Raw genomic sequence first — 27,944 nt, forward strand, 5'->3', positions numbered from 1 at the left:
GGCCTTAGCGAAAACTGGCTGACCGGATGTGGATATGCGGTGGACTACGGGGTGTTTGACGGGCTGGGTCCAGTCACACTGCGACGTTAGGGACGGAGATTCCTTGAGGATCGCGGCATAGGTCTCATCTTCCGGAAGGAGAGTGGCGAAACCCATTGAAGGAAGGCTTGTGGTCACTCCGTTGATGCTAAGGCCTGTAAGAGCGTCAAGAAGCCTTCGCTGGCCGACGTCAACCAATATGTTGTGATGCGCCAGGAAGTCACTGCCCAGAACGCTGTGCGTTGTGTCGGCAACAAGAAAAACCCAGTGAAATACTCTTCTGAAACCAAAATCAAGGGTCACCACTATGGAGGACAGAACAAAGACGTCTAGATGCGACGAGATCAGCTACGGAGCTGCTCGTGATTTTAATTAGGCCGCGAGGCTTGAGCTCACTTCCTCTTTCTCGCCACAAAACAAATGGGACACGGATGGAATATTAGGGTTCCCGGCCGAGACGCGCAGAAAGAACTGCGACCTCCACCCGTTACGAAGGACATGGCCATCATCAGCATCATCATCATCTCCGAAGGGCGCACTTTCTGCGCTCAGAGGAGCCCCACGTGACATATCCTCCGACCGCTCCGACCATCGTGACAACACAAAGGAGGGAGAAGACATCTCTCAATCAGCGTCACATGACTTCACCATGTGAACCTCCCCAGACGCCGGCGTCGTTGCTAGGAGACAAGTGCCCTCTCCAGAACATGACATCATTGCAATTTGTGGGCTTATGATTACTGCACCCGCTCCTCGTGTCATCGAAACTTGTGGAGGCTCAGCAGATCTTGAAAAGCTGACGGAAATGCACAGGATTCATACAGGATTGAAATTGTGCCCACGGAATACTTGAGGAATCGATTTTTTTCATGCACTAAATAAGATTAACTCTGTTTTCCAGAGTCCGGAGCAGTATTTAACAAATTGTAATGCATTCTACGACAGATGCTCGTGACACAAAAGGTAATTTTCGGGAGTTTGGTTATAAGTTGAAAGATGAAAGTCACTGAAAAAGTGAGCCAGCTGTAGGACTCGAACCCACATCTTCACAATTTGAGGCTTTGTTCGTATTTGTCCTTTCTATGTTCTTCCAGCCTTAGAACATCTGTTCTCTCATGTTGGTTATAAGTTGTTACATCTTGCAGAATATACACATATATTTTTAAGTTCTTTGGGTTGATTTATTTATTTATTTCATCAGCTGCAGACGTATGGCAAAACTAAGTAAAAATAGAGCAGTGTTTGTCACGATAATAATGAAAGAAAGGGGAATAATTTATTCGTCGAAATAAACCCTGGTTGGCAGTTTAGAGCCTGCGTGGTGTCATAATGCATGGCATCTACAGTGTATTGAGGCAGATGTAGACAGAACATCCGACGGACATTTCTACATGTGTTTCAGACATACACCCAGTAGAGGGGAAAACATCCACCCAGGATATCCTCCGCAACGTGATCTTGACAAGCATTTGATTCGTACGTCTTTTCAGCGTATACTGGACATATCCGGACATCTTATGGACACACTAAATGTCCTAATAAAATCATCCTCTGGACGTCTAAAGGACATCTGTGCTTTATTGGGCCCTGGACTCGGTCCAGGACGTATAATAACCCCCTGCCCTTCACTCCTTCCTGCTGTCCTTTCTCCATCTGCGTTGAGGTTGAGGACACGCAACAGAAAAGAATCGGCAGCACTTGTACAGCTCCTGTCCCAAGTGTGTCGTGCTCACTTACTAGGCCACAGGTCCGTGATCTGCTGGTCCTCCGGCTGGTGTGGGTTTGTGCTGCGGCTGAAATCTGCAAAAGAGAGGTCGCATTTCCTCATGCCCATGAAGGTGCACTTACAGCAACCCTGGAGGTTTGTGCTCTGCCTCAAGTTTATAGCACAGAGACACTCGTCCATGTGTGTCCGCTTGTATTGCACCAGGTCTGCGCAGTGGCTGAATTCTGCCGGACAGGGATAGCACTACTAGGGCCCATCGCTCATGTGTTTCCGCTTGTGATACCTCAACTTCATGCTCTCGATGAACTCTGCAGGACAGAGACCACACTTGTAGGGCTTCTCACCTGTGTGTCTTCGCTTGTGATATAGTCTCGTGCCCTGGCTGAACCATGCAGCACAGAGATCACACTTACTCTGTATTCACACGAGTCAGTTTTCTGCCGGCTGACGCTCAGTCGTCAGGGAACGTCACCACTTTCTGATCTCCGGAGCGGCAGTCGGAGGCAGCTGGATATCTTGTCCTCCCGGCACAGATTCTGACGACCGGCGGCGTCTGCTGTCGGCAGAAGGAGGAGGTGACGCAACGGATCCTTATCGCGCTTGCTTTTTATTTCATCAGGATTGTTCTGCATGTGTCCCATACAACGGCATTCACTGTACTATGGCAAATTCTGAATTGGAACGCCAACGATGCTTGGCTTTACTGCGAAAGTGGTGCAATGACACACCAGCGCAGCAGCTTCGGAACAATTATGCAATATATAGAGAGATACCTACAATGTAGTGTTGCATAGTAAGCTTTTTCTCTACGCGAGACGAAACAGACACGGAATACAAGCATGAATTTTATAAACGTGGATATTTCTTTCGCTGGACAGATGTTGACTACACATAATCGTTTGCATGCACGTTTCCAATACATGTATAAAAACATAATAATTGGAAGCTACTCGTCCTACCGAAAGGAAAAGAAAAGTTGATCTGATTTAATTTAATTAATTATTGACTACCTGTAGTTCGACACCACAGCTTCATCGCCAATCCATCACTTGTCGGCACGCTGTAGCGCCTATATTGATGCTCAGCATCGAGATACGCTTCATTAGTGGAAAATAAAACCGAATGTGACAGCGTCTATTCTCAAAATACTCCAACAGGCGTTTGGGTCGTCCACATGGAGATTTGCGTTAACGCTGTTTTACATTCCGTAGCGCTTCTTCGGAATCTATCCTTTGGCCCATATCCTGTCCCGTTTCTCACGTGAATGCACTCTGAATCATCCACAAGGAGCCCAAGCGCAATAAGTTTTTTCTTTCATTGGTCCATCCTACGCTAGACACAGACGATATGCAAGCGCGAATACAGAAGGGATCGGAAAACTGACAGCCGCCGGGAAAATGACTCTTGCGAATGCTAGAGAATGAGCGGGCGTCTTCAGACGCGTAGTGATCACGTTTATCTCGGATATCCTCTCACTCCTTCCCGACTTGCTGCCGGCAGAAAACTGACTCGTGTGGATACAGGGTTACAGGGCTTCTCGCCTGTGTGTTTTCGCATGTGATATGACAGACTCTTCATGTGGCTGAACTCCAATGGGCAGACATTGCACTTGTATGGCTTCTTTCCCGTGTGTGTTCGCCTGTGAGAGCGCAGGCCCGCCCTCTCGCTGAACTCTGCAGGACAGAGATCACACTTATGGGGCTTGTCGCCCATGTGCGTCCACTTGTGGCGCAACAGCATTGAGCTGTCGCTGAACTCCGCAGGGCAGAGGTCACACTTGCATGGCTTCTCTCCCGTGTGTGTTCTCTTGTGACGTTGTAAGTCGTACCTTTTGTTGAACTCTGCAGGACAGAGATCGCTCTTATGGGGCTTCTCGCCCGTGTGTGTCCGCTTGTGGACATACAGGCTAGAGCTATGACTGAATTCTGCAGGACAGAGGTCGCACTTATAGGCCTTCTCGCCTGTATGTTTTTGCTTGTGACACTTCAGCGTCGTGCTTTGCCTGAACTGTGCAGGACAGAAGGTGCATTTGTATAGCCCCTCACTCACGTGTGCTTTCTTGTGAGACCGCAGGCCCGCCCTCTCGCTGAACTCTGCAGGACAGAGATCACACTTATGGGGCTTCTCGCCCATGTGCGTCAACTTGTGGTGCAACAGCACCGAGCTACGGCTGAACTCCGCAGGGCATACGTCACACTTGTATGGTTTCTCTCCCGTGTGTGTTCTCCTGTGACGCTGCAAGTCGTACCTCTTGTGGAACTCTGCAGGACAGAGATCACACTTATGGGGCTTCTCGCCCATGTGCGTCCACTTGTGGCGCAACAGCATCGAGCTACAGCTGAACTCCGCAGGGCAGACGTCACACTTGTATGGCTTCTCTCCCGTGTGTGTTCTCCTGTGACGCTGCAAGTCGTACCTCTTGTGGAACTCTGCAGGACAGAGATCGCACTTATGGGGCTTCTCGCCCGTGTGTGTCCGCTTGTGGCGCAACAGCATCGAGCTACAGCTGAACTCCGCAGGGCAGACGTCACACTTGTATGGCTTCTCTCCCGTGTGTGTTCTCCTGTGACGCTGCAAGTCGCACCTCTTGTGGAACTCTGCAGGACAGAGATCGCACTTATGGGGCTTCTCGCCTGTGTGTGTCCGCTTGTGGCGCAACAGGCTAGAGCTATGACTGAATTCTGCAGGACAGAGGTCACACTTATAGGCCTTCTCGCCTGTATGTTTTTGCTTGTGATACTTCAGCATCGCGCTTTGCCTGAACTGTGCAGGACAGAAGGTGCACTGGTATAGCCCCTCACTCATGTGTGCTTTCTTGTGATTGCGCAGCTTGTACCTCTTGTTGAACTCAAAACCACAGAGATCACACCTGAAGCTCTTCTTGCCCACGAGCGTGCGCTTGCGACGCTGCAGGCACATACTGTGGCCGGACTCTGCAGGGCTGAGATTGCACTCGTGTGCGCTCGATGCGCATGCAGGTGCACTTACGTTCGACTTCTGCGAGCCTAGTCCCGTGCAATGTCTTGCGTGCACTCGCAGAGTTGACGCATGACGGAATGTCGCGGAACACTTGTCGCAGGTAAGTGTCTTTGTTTTGTGAGTTTTGACATGGACCTCCAAGTGGCCAGTGTCGATGCATGCGGCTAAACAAATGTTGGGGTTATAAAGCCTGTCTTTCTCATGTCCGAACGTCGATGACTTGCTTGCCACTTGAGTCTCGCTCTGGTCTGAAGATTGCTCTGTGGGTCGACCATCAGTGGTGACTAGTGCATCGTTTTGGCACTGTGGTTCAACTGTTGTTGTGCCGATCTCGAACTGTGCACTTGAAAAGGAGAGACCTGAAGATGCGTGATCGCAGGTGCCTCTGAGCTCGTCCTTGATGTAAAGCCCACCGCTGCTTTCTTTTGCTCCTGAAATTGCAGAATGTGGACATTGAGAGCACAGACAGTTTTTGTTGTTGACTGACGTAAGCATAACGTTTGCTCACGGAACTAAGGCACAATACGCTCCAAAAAATGTAGGGTTATATTAGAGGCCACATTATTTACGAGAGAGCGAAACCAAACAGTCATCTACCATTCATCCCACCCTCTCCCAGCAAAGAACGGCAGTATCGTCAAAAATTTGTTTTTCTTGCATTGTGCAGGGCCCAGTTTTTACACTCCGTCAGCGGAGCCCCAACGACTCGGGTCTATCACTCGACACTGAGTGGGCGGCCTCTACCGCACGCTGGCGGATGCTCAGCCGTCTACGAGAGCCAGCAGGGTTGGTGTGAAACGGCGTTTCGCTTCCGCTATTTGCGGAACAATTGCGCGGAACAACGTTTGCCAACCGAAATTCTAACGAGACCCCCCACCCTTACCAAGCAAGCAACAACCACGACAGTGCCCGAGGCAGGGCTGCTCAGTGTTCCTTAAAAATTCATACCACACCCATGCCACCTAGGGCACTTACCACCATACATCAGTTACATTTATGGGTTCCTATATTAATGGCATGGCTCGCGCTCTGCAAAGTACATGCTGGAGGGAGGCGGTCAACATGAAGGCAGTGCAGTATGTACTATCTCTCGGTACAACAAGTACTCCTCGTGTTTTAGATGTAGATCGTGTTTAGATGTTAATGTTGGATTTCCTCCGCCAGAGACAAAGCAAAAATTAAAACACAAGTAACGTTGGCGTTAAGGTATAGCTAGGTGTATGTGGAATGGGTCATGAAGAATAAGAGGGTGTTGACGAGGCTACAGGATTATTAACTCTACTTGAATGACTCTATCAACAGCGAGTTGCGGAAAAGGCGCTGGCTAGATGCGGGTTGCCCGGGGCAACTGCAGTGACACTCCCAAATTGTTCCTCCAAGGAATCCTTTTCCCAATTTCTTGGAATCAACGGACCGCTCGCAGGCTCGTGTCCTTCATGCCACACTGACACAGCTGTGGAGCATCCATTTTGGAGATGGATATAGTATATAGTACAGGTATATCTTGCCTTGGGGAGTTTCATCTGCCCCGAAACGTAGCGCTATTTCTTCGTGGTACGCTTATGGGCATTCTCCGAACAGCTCAGATCGGAACATCTCCAGTTCTGGAAAACCTAACGATCGCCAAGCCAGTGTCCGTTGTGCACATTTTTCTGCATATTCGCATTGGTCAATCACTTCTATATTCTATTGGTCATTTACGTCGTGACACCCCAGCCTCGCCCAAACATAGTTGCGGGTTCCGTCACCGACAAAGAATAAGAGTTGAAAAAATCTGCTTCTGAAGCACCAAACCAGAAACCAGATGCTGCATGAAAACGAGAATGTGTATGTACACCTTGTCTGAGATCTTACTTCGTCAGGCACCAATCCTGTCAGCACCATTTCGCTCTTGTCGACATAATTTGCGGAGTAGAACATGCGATTCTTGGAACCGAGAAACACTGCTCCTGTACACAGTATGACAGTACCATTGCATATAATCAAAAATACAAAGAGCGGAAGTGAGCAAAAAAAATTTCCCGGTTTCACTCTTTTCACGGTCCGCACAGATGATGCATGCTTGCAGCACTGGGATATACAAGACAGGTAACATGATGGTGTAGACATATTGAAGCAATTTAATGCGGGACACCAAACTAACAGCATGCTCACAGGTGGCTGTACAGACGCCGCCGTGTGGCAGCGCAACCTCACCCTGACATACCTGCTATTATAGTTGTTGTTTTTTCGATTCAGATTTTTCATTAAAAAAACTAAGGGCTATAGACATCCAGATTTCACTACCATCATCTTTGGGCAGGCAGAAGATCTTGGCCATCTGTTGATCAACCGTCGAATGACTAATTACCTAAAAATCGTTAGTTAACTTTTTAATTGCAAAGGCTACGAAGTTGTCCCAATGATAACATCTCTTCCATTCGGTCACCTGATATCGCCGCAGTTTCCCGAACGGAAATCCGTTCGATAGATTCTCCGAAAAAAATTCGTGAAGGAAGACAATTTTTTCTTTATTTTGTTCATTGCGGATATTCGGAGACGCCTCTTTCCTTCACCCCTAATGTGAGAGGGTGAAAGAGCACACTATCGCCTCTTGAATCCTCAAAAAAGATTAAAAGAAAATAGAAAATGCAACCCAAGATAAGGGCAGTTCCGATAGCATCACCCGATATATTTGTTTTTGGTTTGTTTCCGCCAAGAAAGCTCATCTTTGACGCCCATGAGGCGGCACTGTGCTCCTTCACCCTCTCACACTGGGGGTGAAGGAAAGACGCGTCTTAGAAGGTGCGCAATGAACAAATTAAAGGAAAAAAAATGGTGTTCCTTCACGAATTTTGGAAAATTGGGACAACTTCATAGCTTTGATAATAAACAAGTTAATTAACGATTTTTTGGTAATTGGTCATCCAAAGGATGAGCAAGAGAAGGCTAAGAACGTCCACCGGCCCAGAGACGACAGAAGTGAAAACAGGATGTCTATAGCCTCCAGTTTCTTGTAATGAAAACGCTGTATTGAAGAAAAAAAAAAGACACCCTGTATATACGATCCAACAACTTGCAACTAACTATTGTGTGCATGCGAAAGTGCATCACACACACAGCACAAACGGTTCTCCTCCTTCCCTCTCAAGTGATCCAGATGTTGAACTAGCTGAATCCCATCTATGATGAACTATAACCCCATCGGCAACAAAAATATCATGCACTTTCCGAGGTCAACAACAGGGCAAGTGTGCTGATATGCCGTGAGGTAGTGAAGCATAGCCGCCCAGGGCCATTGTCTTTTGCAAGTTTTGATCTCTCGTACCCCTACACGAGCGTCTGTCAATGACCACTATTGTGATGTCATTAATAAATTGTAATGGATTCCACAACAGATGCTCGCGACCGAAAAGGTAATTCTCAGGATTTTAGTTAAAAGTTGTTACATCTTGCAAAATTTCTTTATTTCAATGGTTTAGCAAAGTGAGGGCATAAAATAAATAAAAAAGATGTGTCTGTCACAGGGATAATGAAAAGGGAACAGGAATTTTGCTCGTGGAAATAAAGGATATAAAGCTGGGTTGGCATTTCACACCTGTGTGATGTCCTTTCCATGTTTGTTTGTTTATTCCTTGGCACTGGGTACGGTGTTTGAGATTTCACATCCATCACCACCCAACCCAGCACCAATTCAACTCCCATCAACCTCCGTCTGATCATGTGTTCGAGTCTCAAGTGAAACATCCAAAGAGAAGAATCAGGAGAAGCATACAAAAGAAAATAAGATACGCTGGGCATACAGATAGAATCTCTACAGCCTTTCCCCCCTGCGCCTTGCCATGTGCTCCTTTAGGTCGAAAGGTTTAAGGACATGCAACAGAACAGACACTTGGATGCCTTCTCTCTTTCATGTGGTCGTGTTGACTGCAGTTGTACAGCTTCTATCCCAAGTGTGTCATGCCTACTTATGAAGCCACACGTCCATGCTCTGCTGGTCCTCTGACTGGTGTGTGTACGTGTGTGCTGTGGTTGAACTCTGCAGGACAGAGGCTCCACCTCTTCACACCCATATAAGTCTACCTATGTTATCACTGGACGTCTGTGCTCTGGTTCAAGTTCGCAAGACACAGAATGCTCTTGTATGGCTTCTCGACCATGTGTGTCCACTTGTATTGCCCCAGGTCTGGACTGTGGCTAAAATCTGTCGGACAGCGGTCGCACTAGCAGGGCACCTCGCTCATGTGTGTCTGCTTGTGACACCGCAATTTCGCGCTGCCGGTGAACTCTGCAGGACAGAGGTCGCACTTATAGGGCTCCTCGCCAGTGTGTTTTCGCTTGTGATATCGCAGCTTCGTGCTCTCGATGAACTCTGCAGGACAGAGATCACACTTGTAGGGCTTCTCGCCTGTGTGTATCCGCCTGTGGCGTGATAGGTTTCCGCTACTGCTGAACTCTGCAGTACAGAGATCGCACTTATGGGGCTTCTCTCCCGTGTGTGTCCGCTTGTGACTCAATAGGATCGAGCTACGGCTAAACTCTGCTGTACAGATGCCACACTTATAGGGCTTCTCGCCTGTGTGTTTTCGCTTGTGATATGACAGACTCGTAATGTGGCTGAACTCCGCAGGGCAGACATTGCACTTGTATGGCTTCTCTCCCGTGTGTGTTCGCCTGTGGTACTGTAGGCCCGTTTTGTTGCTGAACTCTGCAGGACAGAGGTCGCACTTATGGGGCTTGTCGCCCATGTGCGTCCACTTGTGGCGCAACAGGCTGGAGCTACGGCTGAATGCTGCAATGCAGACATCACACTTGTATGGCTTCTCTCCCGTGTGTGATCTCCTGTGACACTGCAGGGTGTCCCTTTTGTTAAACTCAGCGGGACAAAGATCGCACTTATTGGGCTTCACATCTCTGTGCGTCCCCCTGTGGTCATAGAGGCTAGAGCTAAGGCTGAATTCCGCAGGACAGAGATCACACTTATAGGGCTTCTCGCCTGTATGTCCTTGCTTGTGACATTTCAGGATTGTGCTATGCCCGAACTGTGCAGGACAGAGGTCGCACTTGTATGGCCCGTGACTCGTGTGTGTTCTCTTGTGATCACGCAGCTTCTCACTGTTGCTCAACTCTGCAGGGCAGAGATTCCATTTGTATCGCTTCACGCCTGTGTGCTTTCGCTTGTGACGGCACAGGCTCGTGTAATGGCTGAACTCTGCAGGACAGAGATCACACCTGTAGCGCTTCTTGCCCATGTGCGTCTGTTTGTGATGCCGTAGGCACATAGTGTGGCTGGACTCTGCAGGGGCGAGATTGCACTTGTATGCGCCCGATGCGCATGCAAATGCACATATCTTGGATTTGTGCAAGCTTACTCCCATGGAATGTTTTGCATGCACTTGCAGAGTTGATGCATGACTGATTGCCGCGGAGCACATGTCAGAGGTAAATGTCTTTGCTTTGTGAGGTTTGACATCACCTTCCAAGAGCCCAGTGTCATTGCATGCAGCCAAACCAACACTGCACTTATAAAGCTTGTCTTTCTCATGTCCGAACGTCGATGACTTGCCCGCCACTTGGGTCTCGCTCTGGTCTGAAGATTGCTCTGTGGGTTGACCGTCAATAGTGACTAGTGCAAGGTTTTCAAACCGCGGTTCAACTGTTGTTGTGCTGGTCTCAAACTGTGCACTGGAAGAGGTGCAACCTGAAGATGTGTGATCGTAAGTGCTTCTGAGCTCGTCCTTAATGTGAAGCCCACCACTGCTTTCTTTCGCTCCTGAAATTTCAGAATGTGGACGTTGAGAGCGCAGACAGTTTTTGTAGTTGACTGACGTAAGCATAGAGTTTGCTCACAGAACTAAGGCACAATATTGCACAAAAATATAGGGCCATATCAGAGGCCACATTATTTACGAGAGAGCGAAACCAAACAGTCATCTACCATTCATCCCAGCCTCTCCCAGCAACGAATGGCAGTATAATCAAAAATTTGTTTTTCTTGCATTGTGGGGGGCCCAGTTTTTACACTCCGTCAGCTGAGCCCCAAGACTTGGCCCAATCGTGTGATTTTTGAGTGGGTGGGCAATCGCTGCTGTATGCCGGCAACAGTTCGGCTGCCTGTGAGCATGGTTTGAAACGGGGTTTCACTTCCCTTATTTGCAGGTTTGATGCTAGGTGGTGGTGGGGCTTACCTGGCTGCTTTGCCTCGTGCAAAACAACGTTTGCCGGCAGAAATTCTGACGAGACCATCCACCCTTAACAAACAAACAATACCCACGAGAGTGCCCAAGGCAGGGCTCCCTCGGGATCCTTTAAAAATTTATTCAATATCTCATGCCACACAAGGGGCATTTACCTACCGCTATACATCAGTAACGCTCCTATAGCAATGTACACGCTCAAGGAAGGCAGTCAACATGAAGGCAGTGCAGCATCTAATATTTCTCAGCATAAAAAGTGCACCCTGTGTTTTAGATGTTAATAAAAACACGTTGATCAACGTGTCCACCTCTCCATCAGAGACATTTCCTCCGCCAGGGACAAACAAAAATTTGCACACTGGCACTTGATGTATGTGGAATGGGTCACGATGGTTGAGTGGGTGTTGAGGAAAAACAATAGGTTTATTGACTTCACTTGCATGACTATCTAGAGTGAGTTGCGGGAAATGGAGAGAATTGCGGAGATGCAGGCTGCCCGGGACAACAGCAGTGTCACTCCCAAATTTTTCATCAAAGGAATCACTGAATCACTGCTGCGCGTACATGTATGCTATGGCTGAACTCTGCAGGACAGAGGTTGCACCACTGAACATCCATGTAGGTCCCCCTTGTGGTAGCCCTGGAGGTTTGAGCTCTGGGTCAAGCTCGCAGGAACTGAGATTGAACTTGTGTGGCTTCTCGTCCGTGTGTGTCCGCTCGTGACACTGCAATTTCATGCTGTGCGTGAACTCTGCTGAACAGAGGTTAAGGCTTATCGCCTGCGTGTTTTTGCTTGTGACGCCGCAGCGTCCTGCTATCGACTAACTGTGCAGGACAGAGATCGCACTTGTGTCGCTTCTCGCCCATGTGTGTGTGCACCTGTGGCGCAACATGATCCCACTACAGCTGAACTCTGAACTACAGACACCGCACTTGTAGGGCTTCTCACCTGTGTGTTTTCGCTTGTGGCGAGTCAGGCTGCCCTTCAAGATGAACTCTGCGGTGCAGAGATCGCACTTGTGGGGCTTCTCGCCCACACGTTCTTGCTTGTCATGACCGGCTTGCGCTCTGGCTCAGCTCTGCGACGCAGGGGTTGCACTTACCGGGATTCTCGCCAGTGTGTTTTCGCTTGTGATACGGCAGCCTCTCACCCTGGCCGAACTCCGCTGGACAGAGGTCGCACTTGTATGGCTTCTCGTCCATGTGTGTCCACCTGTGACGCCACAGGCCTGCCCTCGCGCTGAACTCTGCAGGACAGAGGTCGCACTTGTGCGGCTTTTCTCCGATGTGTGTGTGCTTGTGATGTGACAGTGCCGTCCTGTGGTTGAACACTGCAGGGCAGAGATTGCACTTGTATGGCTTCTCGCCTGTGTGTGTCCGCCTGTGACGCGCTAAATTCGCGCTACAGCTGAACTCTGCAAGACAGAGGTCGCAATTGAAGGGCTTCTCGCCAGTGTGTTTTCGCTTGTGATACGGCAGCCTCTCACCCTGGCCGAACTCCGCTGGACAGAGGTCGCACTTGTATGGCTTCTCGTCCATGTGTGTCCACCTGTGACGCCACAGGCCTGCCCTCGCGCTGAACTCTGCAGGACAGAGGTCGCACTTGTGCGGCTTTTCTCCGATGTGTGTGTGCTTGTGATGTGACAGTGCCGTCCTGTGGTTGAACACTGCAGGGCAGAGATTGCACTTGTATGGCTTCTCGCCTGTGTGTGTCCGCCTGTGGCGCGCGAAATTCGCGCTACAGCTGAACTCTGCAAGACAGAGGTCGCAATTGAAGGGCTTCTCGCCAGTGTGTTTTCGCTTGTGATACGGCAGCCCCTCACCCTGGCTGAACTCCGCTGGACAGAGGTCGCACTTGTATGGCTTCTCGCCTGTGGGTGTCCGCCTGTGGCGCGCGAAATTCGCGCTACAGCTGAACTCTGCAAGCCAGATGTCGCACTTGAAGGGCTTCTCACCAGTGTGTTTTCGCTTGTGGCACGACAGGCTAAAACTCTGGGTGAACTCCGCTGTACAGAGATCACACTTATAGGACGTCTCGCCCATGTGTTTTCACTTGTGATACAACAGGCTCACATTGGAGCTGAACTCTGCAATACAGATATCGCACTTGTAGGGCTTCTCACCCGTGTGTTTTCGCTTGTGACACGTCAGAGCTGTCCTATGACTGAATTCTGCAGGACAGAGATCGCATTTAAAGGGTTTCTCGCCTGTATGTTTTCGCTTGTGATACCTGAGCATTGAGATCGCACTTGTATGGCCTCTCACTCGAATGTGTTCTCTTGTGGTCTCGCAATTTCCTGCTTTTGCCGAACTCTGCAGGGCAGAGATCACATCTGTATGGCCCCATGCCTGTGTGTTCTCGCTTGTGATGTGACAAGCCCACGCTTTGGTGGAACTGTGCAGGACAGAGATCACACTTGAACAACTTCTTGCCGATGTGTGAGTGCCTGTGATGCCACAGGCGCATATTGTGGCTGGATTCTGCAGGGCAGAGATCGCTCTTGTGCGTGCTTGATGTGCATGCAAGTACACATATCGTGGAATCGTGCAACCATTCTCCGGCGCAACACTTTGCATGCACCCGCAGAGTTGATGCACGACGGAATTTCGCGGAACACGCGTCGCAAGTGAATCTGTTTGTTTTACGAGTTTTGTGATGAAGTACCATGTTGCGAGTGTCCACGCATGTGGCCAAACAAATGCTGCACTTATACAGCATGTTTTTCTTGTGGTCTAGTGTTGATGATTTGCCTGCCTCTTGACTTTCACTCGGTCTGAAGGTTGCTCAGTGTGTCAATCGTTGGTAGTGATCGTAGCAGCGTTTATGAGTTGTGATCCAACTGTGGTTGTGCTGATCTCCAACTGTGCATTCGAGGAAGTGCAACCTGAAGATGCTTGATCGAAAGTGCTCGACCTTAATATGGAGCTTACCACTCCTTTCTCTTGCTACTGAAATTGCAGAATTCGGGCATTAACAGCACAGACAGTTTGATACAGTCCACAGCTGTTACTATGCCACTCGCTAGTATGATTTTAGGATTTAGGATTTTTAACGAGCTGCCCAATGAAATTTTCATCACCCAACGTAAGCAAGACTTGACGGCACGTTTAAGAAATCTCCATTTCAGGTAGCCTTTGTGAAGTTTGTTTCCCGTGTCTGAAGACAGTTGCTGGGTATTTCAATTTGCTTTCATTTAATTTGTTTCGCTCCTGATCATCTGGAACATATGAGGTCAATCATGCCGGTTTTATGTATTTTATGTAACATACAATGATGTCAGGTATTATAGTTTTCATGCTCCAGGTAACCGCTGCTGATGTCTGTCCCTGTGTCACAAGCCCCACAGACTGAGGCGGGCCTGGTAATGTTGTGTACTAAGTGAGAGCTCATGAATAAATGAAATGAAATGAGAAATGAAATGAAGATGACGTCGTCACTTTGTGACTGCTTTTCTAGGGAACGATTTCCTCCCCACAGGCGCACCGTGTATTTCTCCCTCATTATCATGACAACTTGTAAAGGTAAGATAAGATAAATTTAACTCCTACTATGTTTTACCTTTTTCTTTCAGAGCTACATTGAGACTGAAAGGTCAAGCCCACAACACAGACCTGGAAATAAATACACGTAAAATAAAGATAATATAACATAATATAACCTTTATCTGACTGTGACCAAACTTTTGAGGATGGATCAGGTACAACGTGTATATTCTGTCCCCGTCATTACGACCACTGACTGACTTTCTAGACGAATGTCGGCACAGTTCCCCCTGAAGTCGGCCCAGGATGCACACTAACCCCCCCCCACACACACACACTCCTTTCTGCCCTGCTGTCCTCTCTGCATCTGTCCACGTCTGTTTCGTCGCCCATAGCCACAGTTGCTTCAATGTGCTAATGCGAAATTCTTTAAACAAAATATTGACCACTGACCGTCGATCTCACTGACTATGAACGAACTCTTGAGGACAGTCAGGGGGGCAAACACTGGCGTTCTGCTTCTTTTACGACCACTGACCTTGCAGCCACTGCGTAACACAAAGTACAGAGGGAGGGGCCTACGCGATGCCTGTGCAGATAGCATCATCCAGAGCACAACGCCATTTTCATGTGAACCCATTGTGAGACACAGCTGTTGCACGGAAAGCAGCGTCTATTAAAGGGACACTAAAATGCAAGAACAAGGTTGCACGCTACACTGATTTCGTGCACGTTACTACGCTATGGAGCCACAAACCACGTCAATGCTCGACTTAACCTTCTTTGCTGGTTTCCTGTTTTGTTGTGAACTCTCCCTGAAGTTTTATTTTCCAGTCCAGTGCAACCGTTCTCTTGTCAACTGTGTGTGACGCTCCCTTAGTACTCGAGGCAGAGCACTAAATTCCACCAGACTCTTTATTGGTTCAGTGTTCCAAACCTCGTTTCTGCTCATGCATCAGTGTTTTTAGACCATTCTGCGCGTGCAAGTGTGTGTCACACCAGGGAGCAGTCCCGTCGAAAAATGTGGTGCGCATTGAGAAGCAGACGGGCATCGCTGTCCGAAGATAAATGTCGTCAGTAGGGCATTTGCGAGAACTGTTGCGGGTACCATTCAGGGAATCGGTACTGAAAAATGAGCAGTGCACACCATGCCACTCATATACACAACACTTCGACCGGACCAGTTCCAAATACACGCACCTACAACACGTATGCGCCTGCTTTTCCTGCTGCCCCTCTGCCAATCCTTGCCTCCTGGGGATACCATTCACTGACACCAAAGACGGTTCTGCGTTCGTTGCGTTTTCTTCTAAACAGTAGCGCCGTGTGAACTAATCTTGCTGGCATTATACTAACTGAAATACGAACGTTCTTTCGATAGCAAGTTTTTGCATTTTGGCGCCCCTTTAAGAGTACAGGACCATCGGACACTTGACCATTGTGGTCATCATCGACACAGGTAGCAGACTGAGCACGGCAGGAACGAAGAGCAAACGGACAGAATATGCAGTTGATAACACATGCAATATGGGGGGTGGGGGAGGAGGGGAACAGTATTTTCCGGCTGTTCCTCGTTTGCATGACAATTCGCTCTCCGACCAAAATCTGCGGGAACGGACTTCGTTGTATCAACGAGTTCAGGCCGCAGCAACATCGTACAAATATGTGGCGCGTGCGTTGGAGGTGGCGTTATTTATGGATGATGAAACCCAACAGTCATCTACCAATTCGTTCAGCCACATACAGAACTGAAGCATTCCTCAAGGCAGTCCTTCGACCGAATCCCGCCCACTCCCAACAGGCGACGGCAGCGCTGCTGAAAGATTGCTTGCTTCGAATTCAATCCCCTGGTGCAATCAGTGACCCCTCTCGTCTGCACTCTCCTTGGTGGAAGAAATGTCTCAAGGAAAAACCTTCTCTGCTGTTTCTCTCACTCACGTGCTCTTGCTGCGAGATTAAGAACCATTTCGCTGCCTTTTGTCACGCTTTTCCATGAAGATGTTCTCCATTCATCTGTCTTTCCTCTCTCCATGCTGTTCTTTTTCCTAACAGCATGAGGTCCGAAAAACATCAGGTATCACTTGCGCATTTTGAATACCACTTGGTAACCTTTCTACGCTTCGTAGCCACGCTTGTTTTTTTTTAAACTCAGTGCACGCTGACAAACTGGAGAAAGCACAACGCGCACGAATGTACTTTTAGGGAAGGCCTCGTCTTTATGCGGTCTTTTGTGCCGTCAAGATGGTATCGCTCGAGTGAAGGTGAACTAGGTAATACGTGTTCCTGCACAGGCAGAGAGGAGAAGCTGCTAGGGTGCCGACAATCTTTTATGCCGTTTCACTTTTTCTTTTTGAGATATTTTCCGCTCCTGTCACTAAGACCCCCCCCCCTCAAAATTGAAGAGGCAATCCGCTTCTGAGGCTTTCAAATAACTGGAAGATAGAAGCAGGCACAACAAAACAAATAGGTGGACCATCTACATTTTCTACCAACCATGTTTTGGCAACCATGCACCAGCCAACTGTCTAGAACGGAAGTTTATGTGCTAGATAAAGCAGGAGTGCACGATGAACATTCCAGAATTTTATTTGCGAAATAAACCAGTTAGTGAGTTTTGCCTTTGACTGTTACAACAAAGCACGGTCAAGCTTCGTTTGCATGCATAGTCTTGATCTCTCTCAAAGCTAAAAAAAAAGTACATGAAGTTCAGTGCACCTCCATTTTTAATGCCGCACTCGCAACACCTCCCCTTCCTCATCCGTGGCGCCGTCCGCGAGTCCATCTCATGACAGTTTAGGACTTCTTATGGTAGTTTAGAACAGGCAGTTCCCAAGCATCCTGGAACACGGCGCGCATGGCTTTAGCAACTATCCCTTCTGCCTTGATGTCGGACTCCTGTTGGGTGTGTTCATCCACACTTTGGCAACAAATCCACAATGGGGAAAAGAGTTCGTAATCGTTGCTGGACTGACTTTTTGAGACTCCGTGTTGTGTCTGTCCCCTCGTGTTCCCTAATCTCGGGGTTTAATATTATGCACGGGCTGACCTGCTCTCATGGGCGCACCAGCATGTGCAACGCAATGAGCACTGTCTCCGCACTCGATACTCCACTCGTGAGCTAATAAGCGACACTGTGCACGTGGAACGATGACAGCAACGCAGCCACGATTCTGAAAAAAGAAAAGGAGAGAAGGAGAAGATGCATTCCAGTGGTGTCTGCTGATTGGCAGAAATAGTAGCTTGGTGCACAGTTTGAACCTGGAAAGCTGACAGCGGCAGCGTGCAATTGTGGGCGCGCCGTTCAAATTATCCGTAGCGGAGCTGATTTGAGTGTGATATATATTGATGTACTATATGGCGGTACCATGATAACTTTGCCTCCTCCAATTTGCGACTTTGCCTCGCAGACTTTGAAGTCGACCATGATGACTTTGCGAATTATCCAGCAATTCGAATTAATGAGGTGCAAATTAACTAGCTTTTACTGTATCTCAATGTGCCCCCTTATCTCGAATTTCCCCATCTTCTACAATGCAGTAAGCGTAGTAAGCCAGCATAGTAAGCTAGACGTGGTAAGCCAGCGGAAGGGTTCACGAAAGATGTAAACTGTCTCTAGCAAGGAGAGGTCTTGGTGCAGACACATCTATGAATTCAGGAGCCATTATCACTTTGTCCTCTGTGACAGCCTTCAGTATAAGTAGGGAGTGACTTTTTCGGGTTAAACCCGGCTATCCCCCCCCCCCCCCCCCAAACAAACCTGCGACCAATTCCGGTTAAACTCGAATTCTCCCCGAATTCCAGTCGCCACGTAATCCTGAAGTGACATTTCCGCTGAATACGAGCAGAGGTTGCCACGCGTAACACATGTAAGAATGAGTCACTTGCGTTCCCTGAAATACACCCATGTGTGTCAGCACTGCCGCTGCCTAAGAGGATTAGCGCTGGGAGGCAATTGTAGTTAAAAATTTGTTATCAACTACTTGCAGAAATGCAGTGGCAACTACTAGTTAAACTACTATTTCGAGTAGTTAGCTACAGTAGTTAGGTTAGTGCAGGCGCCAACTACTTCCGATTTTGTCGCAAGCTTTACGGCGCGATTGTGTTTCCGACTTTTACCTCGAGCTACTTGTTTGATGAGAACGGAGGTGCAGTGCAATTGTGCCATGCATGGTTACTAAATCTTCACTTTTATCACTGCTTGTCGTTCACACTCGGGTGTCCAAGAACACTACAGAATGGGATTGGTGTTGGTGGTCAACGTTAAGTAGTTACAGATGTTACATTGTAAAATACATTGTAGTAGTTAAAGCAGTGGTTTTAACTTCCTCACTGAAAAGTAGTTGGACTACTACTTAAACTACTTCATTGCAAAGTAGTTAGTAGTTATAGTTAAACTACTGTAGAAGTAGCTAGTGGCCATGACTGCTGGGAGGCCACAAAAAAAAACTTATAAAGGACCTGAAGGGTCACTAAAATGTGAGAACAAGTTCATTTCAAATTAAGTTACATGCCACGTTAACTTCATACTTGTCATAAACAGAAGCTTGGATTCCAAGCAATTTCATTACTAAGGATTCTGTTACGAAGCCAACAACAATAATTTTACCAGATTATTTTTTGCTTCGCCGATAAGCAGTCAACGTTCCTTTAACTCGCGCATCGGGTGCTCTTAGTCCACGCTGAGTGCGCCACGCCGTGGAGCAGTTTCGGCGAAAAACGTGGCGCGAGTTACAAAGCGGACTTACGTCGCTGTTCAAAAGACGTTGCCAGTGGAAGATTTGTGATAACTGTCGTGAGGATTCCGTAAATCAGTATCGAAAAATTTGAGACTAAAGCATGTGGCGCAAGTACGGAACAGTACAACAGGCCCCATTTCAAATCCATACGTGCACAACAGACAGACAAGTGTTTCTCGTACAGTCTCATTGGATGACGCCAAAGACAGTTCTTTTCACTGCGATGAAAGTTGAAAGTCACTGAAAAGGTTAGCCAGCTGTAGGAGTCGAACCCACATCTTCTGGATTGCTGGTCCAGGGCTCTACCAACTGAGCTAAGCTAACACGCCTTCTCAGCGACTTCCAGGGTGCGTCATCTGAAGGGACAAACCAGCCACTCTCTCTCACTCATCCTCCTTTCACTCTTACATTTCTGCTCTCCCATACACACATTCATACGACGGGATCGACGCAGGCGGCAACTGATGAACATGAGAGAACTGATGTTCTGAGGCTGGAACAACATAGAAGGAACAAATACATACAAAGCCTCAATAAGGCTTTGTATGTATGTGTTCCTTCTATGTTGTTCCAGCCTCAGAACATCAGTTCTCTCATGTTCTTTTCACTGCATCTTTCTTCTAAGCGGTAGCGTTGCGTGAACTAGTTTTGCTTACACCATACTAATTAAAACACTGGCTCTCATTTGAGAACAAGTTGCATTTGCATTTTAGTGCACCTTTAAAAGACAAGATGAGAAACAAAAACACGCGATAGCCCACGGATGCCCAAGTGATGCCGATTTCTCCCCAAATTGAAGACAGCGCCAGATTTTTACTGAAAAATTCACAGCCCAAGTATGAGCAAGCATGACAGGAAAGATGATACGTGCTTGAGAGGAATCCATCCAAAGCATATCTGTTGCATCACACTTTCTTGTAGATTTTTTTTTGTAACTAAGTTAACTAATCATATTGTATCACCTTCTGACGTTGAGTCATGGCTGTGTCCCACCTGGTCCAAAATTGCAGTGTTGTAAGGCTCTGTCTTCACTTCAATGATCGGATGTTCGTCCGAAGATTCCTCTCGAGGTTCTTCTTTAATTTGGATCATCCCTCGAGTTGCCCCTAAAGTTAGACAAAAAAGGTATTAGTAAGTCACGCGGCAAAGCTTCAAGCCACGTGATATGTAGTCATCTCTGTCCCCTTTCTGAATCTCATTATGCTGTGTTACAACTCATGTGTACACATCACACACGAAAACACCAGTCCAGAAAAACTTCATTGGATCCTTTTGTTAAAGGGGCTATCGGATCTGAGAACACACATAAAACCCCAGATACGGTAATGCTTGTCGCCGCTTAACAGACAACTTGGTCGTGTCTCTCTTCCGAAAACAGCTTCAATCATAGGCGCCGACTGCGGGGGTGCGCGGGGGCCCTTGCCCCCCCGGAACATGAACTAGGGGGGGCGCCGCCTCACCCGCTAAGAGGCTAAGTCCCGCTAAGAGGCTGACACCAACCGTTGGGGCTCGGCGCGCTCGGGTCAAAAGAGCGAAGAAGCACCAACCCAAAAATGCACCTTGCAATCTGTAAAATATGTATCCGCCCACCATGCCCATTATCACAGTAGAAGGTGAGGCGAAGAAACACAGTGGATGACAGAACACATAGCCTGAATTTCGCGCAAAGCAATCAGATCAATGAAACGAAGCAGTCGAAAACGTACCAGCAGCTGCCAGTGAGGTGTAACGGTAGGGTCTTCGGAACGCATATTCGTTGGGAGCGGGTTCAACTCCCGCTGCTCCATTATATTGCGCGCATTTCGGGTCAAGCACCGGGGATTCAATACATTCTGTTCTTTTTGCACTGAGTTTTCAAAGGCATAATTGTGCACATGTTCACTGTTTACGTTCTCTCTGTTTTTTTTTTCTTTTGTTTTTCTGTTCTTCCTTCCCTTATTTCTATACCAGTTCTGTATACATCATAGGATCCCGCCAGAGTGTGTGATTCTTCAGCTTTAGTTTTGTGTTTTTCATTTTTCTTTTCCTTTTTTTTCCCTTCTTTGTTTTCTTATTTTCTTTGCCTCTTTTGACTTCCCCCTTTCACTTTTTTTTGGAATAACAGGCCGACATCCATCTGGCTTAACTTTCCCTTTTTTTTTCTTAATAAACATATCCCCCCCCCTCCCTCCAGTGAGCGCCCTTGCCCCCTCCGGGAAAATGAAAACTCTCCGCCTCTGGCTTCAATAGTACAAACGAGTCTTAAAAACGTGTCTCCCTGCAGCTAGGCACACAAATGGGAGCAGGCGATTACGTATATCTGAAGTCATCTGCTCAGCTTTTGCTTCGCAATATACTAAGTGGACAGACGTCAGTAAATATGCCGACTTTCGCTCACCACTGCGAGTTCTTAAGGGGGAATCACTCTGCGCGAGACAACAGAGAACGTTTGTTCGTACAGCGCTCAGAAACTGCGTAAAATATCGTCAAAACAGAAGCACTGGTGTGTTCTCCTTGCTTTGCCCTTGTCAATGACGCATTTTGTACAACTCCAGGACTATCCGTCTATTTGTACTGAGCCCGAATTTGCAAATATTTTAGTGTGCGACACTCTACCAAGATGGCAGCACATGTTCGAGACGCGCCAAGCTTTAATTTATTAAAAACCAACGGCTCAACCTTGTCCTCTTAAAAATACGTCATTGACTAGAGAAAAGCTAAGAGAACACGCCAGTACCAATCTCACGATGATGGTTGAAAGCGTTCACGTGTCTTGTGCGAACGAAAATCACTCACGGACTTCTGAAGAAGTGATTCCTCCTTAAGTGACTTTGCTGTGTGGAACAAGCTGTGACGCTCCTGGCTTTTATGAACTCGTCCGACAACATACACAAACAACAATACACATGCGAGCCGATCACAGAGCAGACGCTGTCCACTAGTACTCCAAATGCACAGGAACGACACCACCAATTTGTGTTGGATTTTTACCATTGGGTCATTCCATGCCAAAAGTCCCAGACATTGCGCTTGACCATCCCCGATTTCTTTCAAATAAATTGTGGTTGATTGTTCCCACGCAGCCAGTGCTCTCCCGGCCTATTTTTGCAGCAAAAAAATTTCTCGCGCCCGCTCGAAGGTTGCGATTTGACATCTAACCTATCTGGCGAAAAAAAAATTCAAACAAAACAGCTTTTGCGCAAATTCCAACAAAATCACTTCTGAGTGAAGGCAAAGCATAGTACTTTGATGCCAAGAGCAGTTAAAGTTGATCACCACTTTTTATCGAGAGTTTATGCCCCGAGAAAACTGCAAAATTTCGTGAACTTTTGCGATTTTTTACGGAACTCCCCAATTTTTCCATAGCTACGTAAACTGTTTAGTGCTGTTGTGTAGGAGGCATAGAATGTGTTAAAAATATTTTGAGGCGCGCAGACTCGGAAGAGTACGCAGAAAGAAATCGTGAATTTCGGAAATATTGCTTTTCACCACATATTGAGCCGTCAATTGCACGCTGAGGTGGTCCCGATAAAAATATGAGACAAATTGCATTTGATGGTACGCCCCTTGAACATTTATTTTACAAAGTTTCATCAAAACACTTTTTGTTTCAGCAGCGAAAAAGTTTTTTGAACTGGAGCACCCCCGCACTCATCCGGCATTGCAAGGATGCTTCACCCCAAGACGCATCGCCTTCTGCGGTGGTGCAGTACACAAGGAGCACTGGAACCAGGGATATACTTCGACGACGACCGGTCTGCACCTATCACATCTAGTTCACTTTGATCGGAATGCGATGCCGTCCTCCTGAGCTGGCTCCTTATATTTAATGACGTCACTTGGACAGTTTTAAGTCTTCCCCTTTGTTATCGTATTCTTTGGTCGTAGCCGAAAGAGTGAAGTTGTCGTCGTCGACTAGTGAAGGAGCTGTTTTTTTCTGTATTTCTCCATAAGTTTCTGTGTCTGTGTTTCTGCTTCTTCGTCTTTCTTTGTGTCTCTTTGCTTTTTGGGAACAGCAAGCCTCCATCATGACTAACCTTTCCTTTCCTTTTTTTATCATCATTAAACATATCCTCCCCACACTTTATTGCCTGGTGCCGTAAAGTCGGTGTTAGTAAGCGTTGTGTGCGTCATCGCTCGAACAGGTTATGGCTATTCAATAGCCCGCCAGTGCCACCCAAGTACATCCCTAGGCCCAGTGCTCCTACTGAACTGCATCGCCGCAGTAGGACGTTCTTGTGAGAACCTGAAGCTTGGAACATTACCCCTGTCAGACGTACTAATTTAGTGTCACTTATTTGAAGTGCACTCCGTCCTGTAATGTCGCTTTCACTACGCTCCCGCTACACGGCATAAGTAAGTGTCACTAAGCAGTCACGGTGATGACGATGGGCGAGCTTCAACTCCTACCTAACATCGGGGAGTGCGCCGTACTTTCTAGGTAAAATCATTTTTCTTACGTCCAGAGACATTTCATAAAGATTTTCTTCGCAGTTCAAGTCGATTGAACGTCATAAATATAATTGTTGCGAACCAACACAAGTATATTTATTTGACAAATGTTCAATCTCCTTCTTCACCTCTTTGGTGGTCTTTACTATGTCTTGCGCGTGCAACTGGGCCGCGATGTCAGCATACACTTTCGCGTTTCGCTTGGTCCTCCCATGTTCTGATAGCATGGGTTTCTATCTCAGACCACGACGCCCTGTCTTTTTTGTCTTCCATTATTCAGTGCTTCACTGTGAGTATTTTGCCGGTAACACCTAACCACAGTGCAATGTCAACAAGTATGGCTGCCGCGAAGTGGATTACGAACTGTACTGGGCAGTCTGTGAACGAGAGTACCGGTAAATCACGCCAAAAGTCCTTAAGTCTTTCTTATACAAATCAGCGCTGTCTTAACAAATTTGTCCAAAAATAAATTTCGATTGGGTTGTTTCTTTCCTTTTCCAAAAATAAGCTTTTTGTTACGCAATCCCTGCCGTGGAGGCTACGTACTTGATTGTCGCAGGCAAAGTGAAGTGAGTTTGGCGAACTCACTTCATCGTAAGTGTACTTTGCATTTAGTGTCACTAAAAGATGCCGTGTGACTCCGAAAGAATGACACTTACTGCAAGTGTACTCGCTGAAAGTGACACTAAATTAGTACATCTGACAGGGGTATAATTTGTTTCTCTCTTTTTTTTTTTTTGCTAAAGAACGCAAATCGGTTTGGGCAGCTCCCGTGTGCGTTTCGCGGCAGCGGCGGCCATGCGGCATGGGTGAAGGTGCGCGTTGCGGGGCAACGCCGGATGAGTGCAGGGGTGCTCCAGTTCAAAAAAGATTTTCGCTCCTAAAACAAAAAGTGTTTTGATGAAACTTTGTAAAATAAATGTTCAAGGGGCATACTATCAAATGCAATTTGTCTCATTTTTATCAGGACCACCTCAGCGCGCAATTGACGGCTCAATACGTGGAAAAGAGCAATATTTCCGAAATTCACGATTTCTTTCTGCGTACTCTTCCAAGTCTGCGCGCCTCAAAATATTTTTAACACGTTGTATGCCTCCTACGCAACAGTGCTAAACAGTTTACATAGCTATGAAAAAACTGGAGAGTTCTGAGAAAAATTCCAAAAGTTCACGAAATTTTACAGTTTTCTCGGGGCATAAACTCTGGGTAAAAAGTGACGATCAACTTTAACTGGTCTTGGCATGAATGTACTATGCTTTGCCTTCACTCAGAATAGATTTCGTAGAAATTTGTGCAAAAGGTATTTTGTTAGAATTTTTTTTCTCCAAGTAGGTTACATGTCAAATCACAAATCTTCAAGTGGCGACCACGGCGCGAAAAATTTCTTTGCTGCAAAAATAAGCCGGGAGGGCATTGGCTGCGTGGGAATAATCAACCACAATTTATTTGCAAGAAATCGAGGACGGTCGAGCGCAATGACTGGGACGAATGTCGGCATGGAATGACCCCATTATTATCAACGATGAACGCGGAGTATAACTGCGCTACAGTTTTGGAATCAACCGGGACGGATGCGACAGTCCCTTTAAATGACGTGAGACAGCCACATGTAAGACATTCACCAGAACATTTAGTCTGAGTAGCACAATGCTGAACAAAAGTTTACGGAAAGCACTCCGTCGCCTTCCTTCCTCGGAGTGACACGGCAGCAGAGGATGGAACCGTACGGACTTGCAAACGGATAACCCTCTTACCTAGGCAAATCTCTAACTCTGTACGGTCCCATTCACTGCTAGCGTGTCGCTCTGGGGATGGAATGCGCTGAAGCGTGTTTTGTAAACTTTTGTCCAGCACTGTACATAGTTTACACTATATCATGTTCCTCAGGAATATTCCAAAAGCATTCACCAACTGAGTAGAATGTGTACAAAAATTTTACCGTAATTGTTGCCTCCTGATGAAAACTCGTTGCATTCCTGTTGCTGGCCCTGTTCTGGTAGGCTAGCGTCAAGAGGCTCCAATTTTACTTTTGGGAGTTGACCACCGAACTTTAGGGAGAGCTCCATCTCTCGGGGTTGAAAATCCAGAGGGCTGGAACTTGACGCCCCAAACACGCAGATCTCTGTCTCTTCGGGTTTCTGTTAAAGAGAAGCCAAACTGTTGCCACCCTTTCCAAAAAAAGAAAAGAACATAAACAGTTGTCACACGTTCACAGAATGGTAGAGATGTAAGCTTTATGCAACACCAGTGTGGCATATATCTAACCGCGATCAAAGTACAGCTGAACTTTTGGAGCGCTCGCAACTTCCTCTTCTGTCCGAGAGATCTCAAGTTGCTAGATTAAAGTTCTTTTTCGCGTTGTTGGGAGAAAACAGTAAGCTCGAAGCGCACAAATATGTATCTTACCATTCAAGAAGAATTCAAATAAACAAACATTCTAGGCATATTACACCCATAAGCTATCGCAATGACTGCTTCAGGTACTCTTACTTTGTACGGGTTATTAATGAATGGAACGAATTACCGGACAGTATTGTGACGTCCCAAACGGCATCTGCTTTTGTTTCAGAGCATCAATCATATTTGTGTAATCTGTGAATGGCCATCTTAGCAAAGTATAATGTATATATTTTGATGTTGTGTGTTGTTGTTGATTTTTCTTGATGATACATGTTGTTTCTCAATGTATCCACTCCTACAATAGTAGTATCTGCAAATAAATAAATCAATCAATAAATAATATATATTGGGGAGACACCAAGTGAAGGGTAATGGACATATTTTCATTACCGTTTCCATTTTTGCTACTGCTATATTTTCGTTTCCATTATGCGTTTCTGATACCAGCTTTCGAATTTCGTTTCCGTTAATGTTTCCGGTAATGGAACGGCTGTTACACAGCTGTCAGCCGCTGACAACACCCTGTTTTACCCTAGTGCTACTTCGCTGCCACGCGTACACAAGTAATTTTACGTCGTTGGGATGAGCACATCTTGCAAGATTTTTCAAAGAAATGTAGGAAGATGTCTTCGGTCACTCCGAGTCCAGAAACCCAAGATGGGCATAACCTTCATCCAATGTCACACTCATAGGCCGACCCTTTCGGTAGCAAACCATACTGCCATAACACGGCAAAATGAAAAAAAAAAAAATGTAAAAAAGGGATATGTAAACGTATATGTGTTGATGTCATGGAGTTATGAGGACTAGGAGGAGTAGGTAAGCGATGGATGCACCCTAGAGATCCAATATTTCTCTCTGTTCCCACGATCTCCTCTAGTATTTAGAGAATTACAGAGAATAAAGCCATCAAAATACAAAAATAAACTGAAAAGTCACTGAAATGATATCGCACAACAGGAACAGCCATTACCCGAATTCAGTACTGGACCATAATTTTCGCTTCCGGTAACAGAGGACCATGGAATGCATTTCCGTTATCGCTACACCTGCAGCAAAGAGGATCACACACACTTACAGACAGGTGGCTCGCTATTCTATTCGGTATTCTGGGCCCACTTGCGTTCCCTGCTAACGTGTCGACCCAATCGAGAAATATGTCACCCTGATGTTCGGTAAACTTTTCTCTGGTCCTGTAGGGCAAGAGTTCTGCGTGGTACTTGTTCACGCACGAAAAACGGGCAGGGTCACAGTGTCACGCGGCCGTGGTGAACTCTGAACGATAGGTTTCGTGACCGAAGGGCAGGGCTATAGCCAGCCTATGAACTAGTACATTTTTTGCACACTACAAATGACAATGACATTATGTGTGGAAGGCTCGTCAGCATGCCCGCAAAATGTACTGTGATCCTTCGATATATGTAGTATACTATAAAATAAAATTTGAGAAACTTTATATTTTTGCATCGCTATCACTGCGAGTTATGCAGCCCAATACGTTTAGACAAAACAAGAAGTGTTTTGCAGACGAAGCCTGGTTTTTGTCACTTACCTAAGCATGGGGGTCTCGGTTTCGTCCTAGCACTTCTGCTCGAGGTTCTTTGGTTCCAATTGGCTTGGAGAATCGACATTAACGGCAAGAAAAAAAGGGTCCCGTCAAATGGTGGAGATCCCAATATTGTCTCCGCGGACAGAGCACCACTTTTCAATGTTCAACCTGGTTCAACGCTGCAATATTTACGTTCGCTGTGCGCGCCGCCATGTACGAAGGAAGGAAAGAAGGAAAGAATGATGGCGATGTCGTTGCATGGGTTAAATAAAAATATGGTTACGAGCCTATAAGTAAGAAAACCGCGGTGTGTGGAACGCACTTAATTATCGGATTAGAATTTAATTATCGATACAACTGAATATATTTAGTTTCATGCGCTCAACACAAAAAGCATGATGATGATAGCGTTTCATGTCCACGCG

The 27,944-nt window shown here is 46.9% G+C and overlaps 1 protein-coding gene and 1 non-coding gene across 3 annotated transcripts; both read right to left on the reverse strand.

Annotated features, from left to right (window-relative positions):
- Window positions 1-1,293: 1,293 nt before the first annotated feature.
- Window positions 1,294-27,836, reverse strand: LOC135375635 (zinc finger protein 431-like). Of its 2 annotated transcripts, none has more exons than XM_064608307.1 (4): window positions 27,523-27,751; window positions 25,510-25,708; window positions 20,102-20,245; window positions 1,294-5,175 (listed from the first exon to the last, which is right to left on the reverse strand). In XM_064608307.1, exons 2-4 carry the CDS (start codon window positions 25,634-25,636, stop codon window positions 3,221-3,223), a joined length of 2,226 nt encoding a protein of 741 aa, XP_064464377.1. In that variant the 5' UTR covers window positions 25,637-25,708; window positions 27,523-27,751; the 3' UTR covers window positions 1,294-3,220. The 2 variants fall into 2 exon arrangements, with proteins under 2 accessions (XP_064464377.1, XP_064464378.1); XM_064608308.1 differs by lacking the exon at window positions 1,294-5,175 and adding an exon at window positions 8,132-10,496 and having other exon boundaries at window positions 27,523-27,836.
- On the reverse strand, window positions 19,391-19,463 carry Trnaa-agc (transfer RNA alanine (anticodon AGC)). Its single transcript has one exon. It is a non-coding gene; the product is annotated as a tRNA-Ala (tRNA).
- Window positions 27,837-27,944: the final 108 nt, after the last annotated feature.

This window comes from Ornithodoros turicata, unplaced genomic scaffold (assembly GCF_037126465.1).
Source record: "Ornithodoros turicata isolate Travis unplaced genomic scaffold, ASM3712646v1 ctg00000911.1, whole genome shotgun sequence".
NCBI lineage: Eukaryota > Metazoa > Arthropoda > Arachnida > Ixodida > Argasidae > Ornithodoros > Ornithodoros turicata.